At 49.2% G+C, this 12,228-nt stretch overlaps 1 protein-coding gene across 2 annotated transcripts in view; it reads left to right on the top strand.

Annotated features, from left to right (window-relative positions):
- The first annotated feature begins 121 nt into the window (after nucleotides 1-121).
- The window catches only part of WTIP (Wilms tumor 1 interacting protein), an 82,566-nt gene continuing 70,459 nt past the window's right edge, over nucleotides 122-12,228 (top strand). The window contains exon 1 of one of the 2 annotated variants that reach the window (XM_017736575.1): nucleotides 122-237. In XM_017736575.1, coding sequence (XP_017592064.1) covers nucleotides 213-237 — 25 coding nt within the window. In that variant the 5' untranslated portion in view covers nucleotides 122-212. Of the gene's footprint in view, nucleotides 238-276; nucleotides 429-12,228 lie in introns of those variants that run through there. The other variant, XM_017736576.1, reaches the window with a different exon arrangement.

Genomic DNA, 12,228 nt, shown 5'->3' on the forward strand with positions numbered 1-12,228 from the left:
TCCATGCCCAGTCCCCGCCGCGGCACGAGCAGCAGCACCCGGCCGGCGCCCCCGAGCCGCCGCCCCCCTACGCCTACAGCCCCACCAAAGTCTCTGCTTCGGCTCCAAAATTCAAGCTCCCCTACCAAGTGACGCCGTGCCGGGAGAGCGGCCCCAGCCAGGCGGAGAGGCGGCTGGAGGCGCTGACGCTGGAGCTGGAGAAGGAGCTGGAGATGCACATGAAGAAGGAGTACTTCGGTGAGTGGGGCGGGGGGAGCGGGCGGCTGGAGGGCGGCGGTGTGCGGGGCCTTCCGAGCCGGGCGGCTTCGGCCGTGGAGAAGGCGGGTGTGCGATGCCCGGGGCTGCTCTGGACCAGCTGCCTGCTGAAGTTTCACATGGCCGCAGACACTGTCTGGTGTCCGAAGCGCTTGCACCATAGTTCGCTCCCGGTATGTGAAGTCTCTCCCGTCTCTTCCTAATGCAGTTTGCCGGGGTTCGTGATTCTTCCCTTTCCACGTGCGGATGGGAGACTTGTCTGAAGTGTGACAAGAGCTGTTTGTGCGGTCGGGGCTTGCAGGGACTCTCGTTTGTTTCCCTTCCTCACGGGCCGCTGAAGCTTCCCTGTTAACCTCCAGCATCTCAGAAGCTGTGGTGTTTGTGATCGTGCTCAGTCTGTGGTAACTTGTAGATGATGAGTAAGAACTGCTCCACCAGCCATAGTGCCTCGTTCAATGAAATCTTTGTGTTGGTTCAGAGTACCTGTGGGAGCCCAGCATTGTTCCTGCCCCGCGAGGCCTCGCAGGGTCTGCTCCACACGCGGGGACATCCCTGGGACTAGGGCAGAGTTTGGAGGAGAGGAGGGCCCTCGGTCCTTGCTGAGGTTAAATCAGCCTGTTGGTCATCTCCTGAATTTTTATTGCTTCTTTATGGAAGAAAAGTAATTTCTTGAAATACGGATGAGTGCATGTGTTTTATAGCCACACTAGTTAGGATTAGGCCTCCCCTGTCTTTCTTACTTTGTATTGGATGGCAGAGGTTAAAAACACCTGTGAAAAGTTGATCCTGGAGCGTGCAAATACTGCCCTGGCTCTCCTGCGCTGGGGACTGCAGATGAGCCGGCAGCTGCCGGACCTGGGCAGCCCTCGGGAGCAGCTCGCTCGTTCCCTGCTGGAGCGAGGGCTCCCGTGCGGGGATGTCAGAGCTCCCGCAGGGGAGGGAGGATGAGGCCTAGGAAGGTGAGGGGGTGTGGATGAGCCAGCCCTATCCGAGGCCTTTGAGGGAATGGTTATCTCCGTGCTTTGTGTGCTGCCGGGCGTGGGGAGAGGCTGCCTGGCCGCGTGCCTTCCTGAGGATGGAGACGTGTGCTACCTTGGTGGCGAAGCTCCTCGTGCTTGTGGCGCAGCACTGGTGTGCTCTGCAGGGAAGGAAGGAGTTGCAGGGCTCCCTTCATTTGTCTGGGAGAGAGACCCGGGCCGATCAGTGGAGTGATCACCCTAAGTGAGTAGTAACCTCTCTACCAGGAAAACCTTCCTGTAAACTGCAGTGGCAGAGTTTCTCCAAGCTTTTGTGCCCAGACAAAGGAGGCTGAATGCAGTGCTTACTGCCTTCCTTCATCTGTTTAGGGCTGGTAAGAAAGCTGATGGATCACCTACTGCATCTTTTGCGGTGCTGGCACCTGGATGCTCCTCAGCAGCTGAGGGGATCCTGCTGAGGACAGTTGTGGCTCCCTTCTGAGGGTCTGCAGAAGCTGGATGGGGCTTGTAACACATGAACTGCGGGAAATGCTACCTTCGAAATTTCCACGTTATACACTGAGAGACTGAGGAAAATCATGTAAAAGTAAGAAACAGGTTATCTGTCCTGAGCCTCTGGGAGGTGTTTCCAGTGGCCTGGGAAAGCTGGGTGTGTGATCAGGGCCTCTGGGAGCAAATGTGGGGAATCTGTGTTGAGGATAGATTTTCTTATTTATTGGAGTTTGGCTGTTGCAAGTGTCCCTGCTTGCATGTGTGTTCCTTAGCAATGTGCTGCAGCAGGCCCCAAAGCTCGGGAGATGCACCCAGGGCAGGATGAGCAGTGAGCCTGTGCCTGCAGTGCCTGTGGGCTGCTCTGGAGGCTCCTATGGCAGCACGAAGGACCACTGCTGTGACTTCCATCCTGGAAGCAGATAAAACCCAGAAAACTGGGGTGCTTTGAAAGAGGAAGTTGATTTCTGTGAGTTGTTGAGGTTTTGATAAATCCTGATGGATTTGATCCCACATTTTGGTTCAGATGATCTATGTAGGTGAATGCTGAGTTTTGGCTGAGCCATTGCACGAGAGGCTGGTGGGGCTGACCACAAGCTGTTGGGTCAGTGTCAAGGAGAGTGAGAACAGAATAGGGGAAGTCTGTTTTTAGTTTGACTTACCTGAGAGTGTCTTAAACAAGTTAATAAAAGGAAGCAAGGAAAATTCCTTGATTTTCATTGTAGTTTGTACATGCTGCAGCTGTGAAGTCTCTGCTTAGCACTGGTGTCTGGCACACTCCAGAGGCAGCGGTGGGTGTCCTGTGATGCCTGTGGAGAGCAGAAGTGTTGAGCCAATAGGTCCAGCAAGATAGAGGGAACAGAGGAGATGGTTTACTGCTTCTTAATTAGGTGGGTTCAATTGTCTAGTGAGTGAATGCTGATATGAGGACACCAGGTATTCACTGTGCTCTGTGTCCTGCCATCATGTTGTTGTCTGGCCCCCACACCCCCAGTAAAATTAAAAATTGAGCAGTGTGCTCTCTTGAAACTGAGGTCAAGGGACCAGCCAGCTCTGCTTGGAGGAGAAGCAGCTCTACTGTGCCTTCATCCTGGTTGTGGGTCAGTTTGTGTACGTTCCCCTAAGGGTGCTGGTGCTGGCAGGCCCTGGCTGCTTTCCCACACCTCTCTGCTCTGCTTCAGGAGGGACCCATAGTCTGGGACAGATAAATACCAGATGGAGGAGAAGTGCAGGGTCTGAGCTCCAGAGAGGGCTGAGCAGGGTGCAAGCCCTCAGGTCTGGTGGAGTCACAGCTGTCTGCCCGTGCTTGTCTGCAGGGCCCGAGCAGTGCTGTGCTGGGAGCTTTGCTTTACTGCTTCACCTTCTCTATCCTTGTCTTTCTTCTCCCAGGCTTCAGTGCATCTGTAGAGAGAAGGAAGATGCCCTCCTACACTTGGTTTAATCTGAGTAAAGATGCCAGTGCTGCCAAAGGAAGGTTCTGCATCTGCACAGGTGAGGGGTGGCACCCTTCCACTCCCCAGTGCTCCCACCAACACCTTGCAGCCACCTGCACTCACTGATTTGACAAAAACAAAGCCTGCAGAGAAAGAGGGAGAAGAGGGAGGGTTGTTTGGGGCTGGATTGGTAAGCTGCTCCAATTCATCCTTGTCAAAGAGATGGCTGGAGCTGACCCAAGGCAGAGGGTGCAGACAGAGGGCTCCAGGAAGCTGAGACCCTTCCTTTGGCAGCAGCTGAATTGGGTAAAGCTGAGACTGTTCCCTTGTAGCTGCTTCCTGTGCATTCCCTGCCCAAACCTCTTCCTCCTCAGCCCTGTGAGACCTCGTGTCTGTTCCCTGTCAAGGTACTCACGGTTCAGTAAACGTGCTTGGTTTAGTGGCAGATGCTGAGAAGTGAGGTAATAAAAATTACTTTCACTCATTTTCATAACTCTTTTGAGCTGAACGTTGATATAAGGTGAGGTGAAAGTTGTTTCAGGAATGTTTTTTAAATTGAGTGTTCATCCTGAGTTGTCAACAGGACATTCGTGGGTGTTGGAAAGTCATAAGCTCAGGGGCTGTCTTAAATTCTGTTTTCTCTGCAGAATACTTCAGTCTGATGTCTAGGTGTTGAAAAAAAGTATAAGGCAAAAGTTGGGCTTTGGCACACCCATGCAAGTCACGCATCCTTGGGGACTGACTGTAAACCTATGGCTTGTCATCTGCCAGGCAGGGAAATGTCTGTGTTGAACATAATGCTGTTATTTTTGAAGCAGATTTCTCTGCTGGTGTGCTCTCAGCAGTGGCAGGAGGGTGCAGGGAGGGGTGCAGGCAGCAGACACACACTGCTGGCAGCCCCTGCTGTGCTGCAGCCATCCCCCAACAAGGGTTCTGCTCATCCTGGTCAGGGTGGTGGGATCCAGCACAAGAAGTGACTTAATTGTCTCACTGTCCTCAGCTAAAGATGCAAGAGGCATCTGGTCCTGGGGAGGTGGGGAGTGCAGATTCCTGCCTGTGCAGAGTCTGGAGAGACAAGCAAGTCTGCATTTCTGCCCTTGTCCTTTAGCTCCCTTTGTGCAGGGAGTGCCCTTTGTGAAGGTGCTTTCCCCATCTCTGCACATCCAGAGCCTTCCCCACCCCTTGCTGCTGCCTCATCCCCACCTCTCTCACAGCTGAGATGCAGAACACACACCATGTGTGGTGCTCCTCAGCGAGAACAAGTGATCCTGTCACAGAGCTGTCACCTTCCCTGTCTTCCATGGGCATCTTCATCTTCACCCTGCAGAAAAAGGCCTCTTCATCGGGCCATGAGTGAGGTTTACCAAGGGAAGCAGGGCTGTCTCAGAATGAGACACAAAGTCTGGTTTCTGTTAATAGCTCCAGTCCTCTAGCACAGCCTGTGCCTACCCTGGCAAGTAGCCTTGACTTCTCAGAGCTCCTGTCTTTCCAGAAAGCCACCCAGCAGTACCAGCACGTGTTTTTTGGAGCACCACCAAGAAATGCTGCTGATAATGCAGTGTTGAAAAGCCTTTGGCCTGGTAGGTGAGGGAAGACCAGGTGAAGAGAAGATCTCTAGACCCATGCAGGCCCTCTCTGCCCTTTATGTGCATAGTCATCCGTGTAAATCTGGATTTGAGCCCTACAATATGCTTGTGAATTCAGAGTTGTATGTTTGTGCTTGTTCTGGGTGTGCAGGTTGATGCGATGGAAGGGTGTTTATGCAAGTGAGATCAAAATAAGATAGGTAATAGTGGTGAGTCTCTAGAAGCTTTATTGCTTAGAGATGAAATTTGAAAATTTGAATGAAATTTAGATGAACTTGCAGTTGGTGACCAGAGCACTTGAGAGATTTGCTGTGGAGTTGTTTTCAGTCTTAGGAGTTCCTGAAGGTTTCTTTGTAAAATATTAGGTCTTTCCTGTTTGCATCGAAGTAGAGGTAACGATTAATACATCATATTGTTTGGGGGGGTAAGCAAAGATTTATTTTCTGGTAATTACTTTCTATTTCCCTTCAGCTCGGCTTAGAAATCAATTGGGTGCTGGTAAGCAGCTGAGATCCTCCAGCATTTGCAGTTGAGGCTGTCCTGTGAAAAATTTGCCTTCAGTAGGCAAACATCTAAATAGAAATAAATTCACGTGGTGGGGTCTCCTGAAGTGTTCAAACAGGCCGTGCACCTCAGAGTTCTGGTTTTCTCTAACTTCCCTTTTATAGCTGGAAAATATCTTGCTGAAACTGGTTTGTGAGTGGTCGGACTTTTCTCGCCAAGAAGCAAGAAAGCCCTCAAAAAGGGGTTGGGGCAAGGGAGGTGTGTGTTCAGGAGGAGCTGCAGTGGGAGATGCTGGGGTATGTGTGAAGTAGCAGCATCCTTGTGGCTCACGGCTACCAGGAGCCTGTCCCCTGGATGAGGCAAGAAAATCATGGTAAATAGGGATACAGTTGGTAGCTGGAGCATCATCCAAATAAAGGGAGGAAGGAATAGAAAGGCGGGAGAGAAAGTAGAAGGAATTAACATGAAAAAAGCACGAGGTAACACAAGTCCTCAGAGCTGGGAAAAAGGAGCCTTGTCTGTGCTATGAGGGATGCTCTTGGGATGGCTTCTTGCAGTCCCTGCTAGCCATGCACATCCTTATGACTCTCCTTGAAGGTGGGAATTGATACAATAACAGCAGGGGAGAGCTGTGGAAAATGTGTATTTTCTTTTATTGAGTAGTAGATGCATGTAACACGTACAATTAACACGACATGGGAATTTGGATGACTCTGGCTTGGACAGAAGCCTGTGTTATGAGTGGGGTCAAATCTTTTCTTACCTTCAGTTGCAGGAAGCTTGACTGTGGATGGGACATTGTTTGGAAGCAAACTTTTCTTTTTCTCTGTATTGTGTATGCTTGTAGTCAGTTGTAAAAGCACTGCCTGTAAAAGGGAAAGAAGAAAACCATTCTTCCAAAGAACTGCCAGGTGTTTGATTAGAGGTACCAAGGTGAGGTTTCCAGTACAGAGGTTTGGGTCTGCAGTCCAAGAGCTGGTGTGGGCATGCGCCCTGCTGTGCTGTTGCCTGCTTGGTGACCCTCCTCTGCTGCCCCACGGTCTGGGAGGAGTTCCTGTGTGTACCCAGCGAGGCTGCACCCGAGCTTCTGAGCCAGGCTGTGCAGCAGTGTGCCAGGGGGTAGGAAGTTTTGCAGGGGCTGTGGGGAGCCTGTGTTGCAGTTTGGTTTGGAGTAGGAATGAGAAACACTGAGCAATTAATTGCTTCTGCTCAGCTTTTAGGGCTGCCACAAGCTCCAGGCCAAGGCCGTGTTGCTTTTCTCAAGTATAAAGGCCTCAGAATCCCAGAAGTACCACCAGGCTTTTAAACATACCCTTCCCCCTTTGCCTACTCCCTCACCCAAAAAAAAAACCCCAACCCAGTCAGCTCTGCTCTTTCAGGTGGGTCAGGGAGACATCCTGAGCAAGACTGAAAGGCAGAAATGGTTCTGTAGCAGAGTCGAACTTGTATTGGCAGTTGTTTCCCTCACCTCCATGCTGGATCTTCCACAAAGATTTTTTGGGTGTGAATGTCCTGTTTGAGGTCCAGTCATTCACTGGAGATTCATACATGGTGGTGTGTGAAGTGCGAGTAAATCCCAGTTTAATGACTTTAATGGGTTCAGTGGACACTGAAGTTTGCAGAACAGAAATGTGGCCCTGCTGTGAACTGTCAAAGTAGCTGTTGTTATAATGTGATTGAAGCTGATTTTTTCCAGTGGAAAACATCCCTGAAGTTGTATCACTTTTACATCTAAAGTGTGTAAATGGTACAAGTTTGTGTGCCACCACTGATGGCTTCATGGCAGCAGGTCTAGGCTGAAATCCATAATATCCACAGTTAATAAATTAGGATGTAAATGTCTCTTAAGATGTGTGGATATTGGATGCTTAGAAAACACTCTCAAAGGAAGAGAATTTGCCTAAGTGATTATTTTTAAAAAACGCTCAAGTAATTATTTTAAAAAAGTCCCAAACTTGGCAAAGTAATTGTCAGGTGTATAGTAGGGTTGTTCAGCAATGGAAAGAAAATAAGCTAACAAAGCCAAATAGCTTTACTAAAGTCAGAACATTTATGCATACATTTAATAAGCTCTGGGCTTGGCCTTCTACCTACATCATATGTCCCAAATATCTCAGGACAGCACTTCACAGCACGTTGGCAGATTCTGGTAGGTTGTGTCCAAAATAATTTCATATTCTGTGGCTGGAGAGACTGAGTGTCTTAGAGTATGATGTGCTGGTTGATTTTTATGCCCATCCTGGACAAAGTGCCTCCTCTGTGACAGGGATGGGATGTGTGATATAAAGCAGAAGTGAAGCAGCCAGAAGGGTGAGATGCAGGAATGTGCATGATGCCTGTAAGTTTTATTATGAGCTTAGGAAGGCTCTCTTTGGAGGGCTGTGTTCAGCTGCCTGAAAGGTTCAAGTCCCGACAGGACATCAGTACCTGGGGTTGTGATGTGGCATTGCTTGGAGCTGCTCCAGGGGTGTGACAGCTCCTGAGGCTGGCAGCAGGATTTCTGCTGGGTTATTAGCCTTCAGCTCTGAACAAAATTAGCAAATGTGCTAATGATCAACCAATAAATGTGGTGTTTGGCTGGATTTTTATGCAGTTTTTCACTGTGCCTGTGTGGGTGCTGTCTCTGGAAGCAGATTTTCTCCCTTTTTTTTTTTTTTTCCTACATTGCAGCAGATAGTTCCTTTCTGTGGTATGTGTTAACGCTTCTTGTTAACCTCACTGGGTTGTTTTAGCTCCCTATCAGCACAGCCTTGCTCGTTACTGTGCTGAGATGGAGCATAAAAAAGTGGCCAAGCAAGTCATGTATCTCTTCCAGCTGGAGTATTTCACATTGTCTGAAACTTCGTTCCTTGTTTTTTGGAGCAGTTTTTACTAAAGCTCTAATTTGTGTTCCAGCAAACTTTTAAGAAAAGACCTATGACTCATTAAGGAAAAAAATCCCAGCACCCCAGAGCACAAACACTCATTTACTGCTCAGCTGAGAACTACTGTGCCTATAAAACATGGAAGGGCTTACACAGGGGGACTCAGCTGGGGGGTGAGGGTTTATTGCTAGTGACGCCTATTTCCAAATTTGAGGTGCTGGAAAAGTTTTTACTGACAGGTTTTGCATGAAAACCTGTAGGCAGCTGGGTTTGAGCCTCTGTTCTGTGTCGCTGGGGTGGGGCACAGAGGCCACTGTCTGACCCTCCTGCTGCTGAGGGAAGGGGCACCAGTGGCAGCTCCTGGTAAAAAAACCATGTTGGGCTGGTGGGGTTGGTGCTGCCCACCAGGGCTGAGCTGCCCTGGGCTCCCTGATGGTGCCACACGTGCAGGTGGGCTCAGGGATGCCCTGGTGAGCTCTTAGGGGCTGAGCTACCCAGCAGAGAGTTCCTCTGGTGCCAGGGATGAGAAGTCAAACGACTTTGAGAGAGGGATGTGGTTGGGTTGGAATAGCAGCACAAATACTTAATCATCTCCCCCAAATCCAGCCTTAATTGTAAAGTTATTAATTGCAGGTAGCAGCAGTGAAATGCATCTGATGTCCTGTGAGGGTTAAATGTGTGTGTTTGGGCATGTTGGGAGAAGTGCAGGGAAAGCAGTGTGCAAGTGTAAAGAATGTTAATATCATAGGTTGTCATGAAATAGGGAGTGGATCAAATGGACAACCAGGAGCCATTTAATAGGTTACAAAAGGTTGTGTCTCATATGTAACATTGCTCTTCTAAGAATTTGGCTGAACAAGGCTTGTTTCAATTCAGAATGTATTTATAGTTTTTGTGAAAAATAGATGGCTATTGTGGAAGAGCTGCTAGGGACTTCCATTGTTTCCCAGCCATCCAAACATTTATTTAATTGCTGAACTGTTTCACTTCTGACACCTCAGAACTCCTGGAAAGAGAAAACAAGATGTTTTCTTACTTTAATGTGGTTGCTTGAAAAAATTAGAAAATTTCAAAGTTAAAATAAAGAGAAACAAAAAGCCATTCCTAAATGCAGTTTGACAGTTGTGCATGTTTAGATGCTTCAGCTGGCTTGGATCATATTTCCTGTGGTCGGTGGAGAGCCTGTGGCCTCTCCCAGGCATGGGAAATCCCCTTTTGTTCTGGTGGTCATGGTCCCCTGTGCTGCAGCTCATCCCCAGGCGTGCAGGGAACAGGGATGCAGGGGTGAAGCTCCTGGGGTGGCAGCTGGGTGGTCCTGCTGCGCTTTCTCAGCCTCCCTCTGTGCTGGCACTGCCACCCGGGGGTTTTGGGGAGCATCAGGTAAGGCCAGTCCTGAGTGTGGTCTGTGGTTGGGTCAGCTGTTGGTGAAACTCAGTTCATGGATGTCCCAAATTTAAATGTGAGTAATTTGAGGCTCCTGTTTTTTGTGCCTCTCTGGCAAGGGCCAAGCTGCTGCATGTGCACGTGTTGATTGGAAACCTTTGGTGGGAAGGGATTTCTAACTGGGTGGGAGAAGTGAGATAGTGAATGTAATAAATCAAACATGGACTTGGCTGAAATGAGAGAACCAAGGGCTCTGCTGCTGTGGCTTGATTCTGTTTTCTTGGCCTTGTGGATATGACATTGCCATCAGGAGCATTAGAGCAGGATCTTGGTTTTCTGTCTTTTGCTGGTGTGAAATTCCTAATAAATCCATTTATTTGGGTCAAATACTGAATGACTGGAAAATAATCACTGGTGGAGTGGTTCTGAGCAAGGGGATAGTGAATCAACTTTGTCACTTACCTGTGGTTTCTCCTGCTCACAAGTGTGTTAACCTGGCCATGTGGTGCTCTCTGCTGCCCTGCCTGTTCTTGTCATTGACACGAAATGCAGCAGGATCAGACCTCTTGTCTGTGAATGTCTCACCTGTCGCTGTTTCCATCTCTCCATAACTATGCTGGTTAAAAGGGAATGTTGATTTTTGGTTTTGTTTAAAGGAAAAGGAGAGAAGAGGCAAAAGATACTGGAGTGCAACATCAGCTAAGACAAAACAACTGTATAGTAGGCAATGGAAAGAGCTGGAATTGGTAAAATCTTGGATTCTCCATGTTTTTCTGTGTTGTGGCAGTTGCTCTTAACCTTGAGCTCCCAGGTGTAGGTGCATTCTCAGGTGTAGGTGGGGAAAACAGGCAATTCCTCAGGGAACAAGGCAGAAGTTTTGATGAATGGTAATAACTGTTGCAGCTCTATTTTTTTGGTTTTTGCCAGGCAGTTACGTGAAAATTCTCTGCAGTTGGTGGGTTGCCCGTTTTTAATCAAAGCCGTGTTTTTCAGATCTAAACACTCAATAGAAAACAGACCTGCACACCAATCAAGCATGTTAGAGTCCAGAGTCTGAGCTGGTTTCAGAAATAAGCGTGTAAGTTTTTGAAGTGTAGGTCAGTAGCTGGTTGTCTTGGAAAGTCTCTTGGCTTGTTGTACCTGTTCCTGGCTAGAGCAGGGCTGGGCCTCTGCAGTGCAGCCCTGCAAAGCTGCAGTGGTGCAGAGCAAGTGATGCACTTGCTCTGTTGGAACCCCATGACTTGGGTGCAGACCTTAGTGCCTCAGCTCAGGGGGGTGAAAGCCCTCAAGATATCTCAAAATAAAATTCATGCAAGGTATTTACTAGTGCAGTTTTGTTTAGAAGGTGGAACGCATCTGATAAACCCAGCAGTGCCTCATGAATGACAGTCCTGTTTAGGTTGTGGGGCCATGATTGACTTGTTTCTGACAGCTGGGAGTCATCTCTGGTTGTTTTTATTACACCACAGAGATCAGGGAGTAAGTAAATTCACACCAGTGTTTTTCCCTGGCCATGTTTCTCTGCTTGGTCTGTCCATGAGCTGCTGCACCTCCCAGGCCATGCCCACCATGGAATGGGCAGGTGTGTCACTGCTTTGTGCTGGGGCTGTAAAAGCCACGTGCTGTTTGCCTGGGAGAGTGGTATCCTGACAGAGAAACACTAATTTCCTGTAAATTGTGATACAAGTAACCATGAACAGGGGGAGTCAGTGGTGTGGGAGAGGGCTGTGATGCTCTGTGTCCTGCTGTCCTCCTTCAGCTTGTACAAAGTCGCTTCAGGGCACAGAGTTGCCAGTTGCTTTGCTTGCAGGACAGGGCTGGAAGATGAGTGTGATGGGATAGAGGCTGTGTCCAGATGTGAGCTGTGCATCCTCTGCTTTTCTTCTCCTTGTTATCTTCTGCCCAGAGCACGGGGCCTTAAAGGTATCAAGAGCTAAGCCTGGAGGGGATGTACAGCACGGTTACAGGTACAGACAGGGGTGATGCCCATGACCTGCAGGTGGTTCTAGGGATCACCCTGATGCTGCCTGAGGTGCTGGAGCTCTGAGGACTCTTGTCATTTTCTTCCTTTGGTTGCTTTTTTTTTTTTTTTTTTTTCTCCCAGCAAAATAATAGGTCCAGCTTGTTCATGCTGTCCTGGTTTGACACTGGCCAAACACCAGGCACCCACAAGAGTCACTTGCTCACCCTCCCCTGCCACAGCTGGGTAGAGGAGAGAAAAAAAATTAACTAAGGGCTCATGAGTTGAGATAAGGACCGGGAGAAAACACTCCAAGGGCAAAACAGGGTCAACTTAAAGTTGCAAAGTGAATTTATTACTAACAGAGTCAGAGGAGGATAATGAGAAGTAAAATAAGTCCTTGAAACACCTTTTCTTCCCCCAACCCCTCCCTCCTTCCCACCGACAGCGCAGGGGGACAGGGCATGGGGGTTTGGTCAGTTCATCACCCGAGTTCTTGCACTGCTCAGGGAGAGGAATCCTTCCCCTGCTGCACCGTGGGGTCCCTCCCACAGGAGACAATTCTCCGTGAACTTCTCCATCATGGCAGACAGTCCTCCCAAAACTGTGGGTCACTCTTCCACGGGGTGCAGTCCTCCAAGGCCAGGCTGCTCCAGCTGGGAAGCAAGGAGCTTCTTGTCTCTCCACCGGGTCTCTCACTGGACCACAGCCTCCTCCAGGCATCCACTCACTCTGGCGTGGGCACCTCCCCCAGGGGCTGCGGGTGGATCTCTGCAT

This window comes from Corvus brachyrhynchos, unplaced genomic scaffold (assembly GCF_000691975.1).
Source record: "Corvus brachyrhynchos isolate BGI_N302 unplaced genomic scaffold, ASM69197v1 scaffold66, whole genome shotgun sequence".
Classification (NCBI taxonomy): Eukaryota; Metazoa; Chordata; class Aves; order Passeriformes; family Corvidae; genus Corvus; species Corvus brachyrhynchos.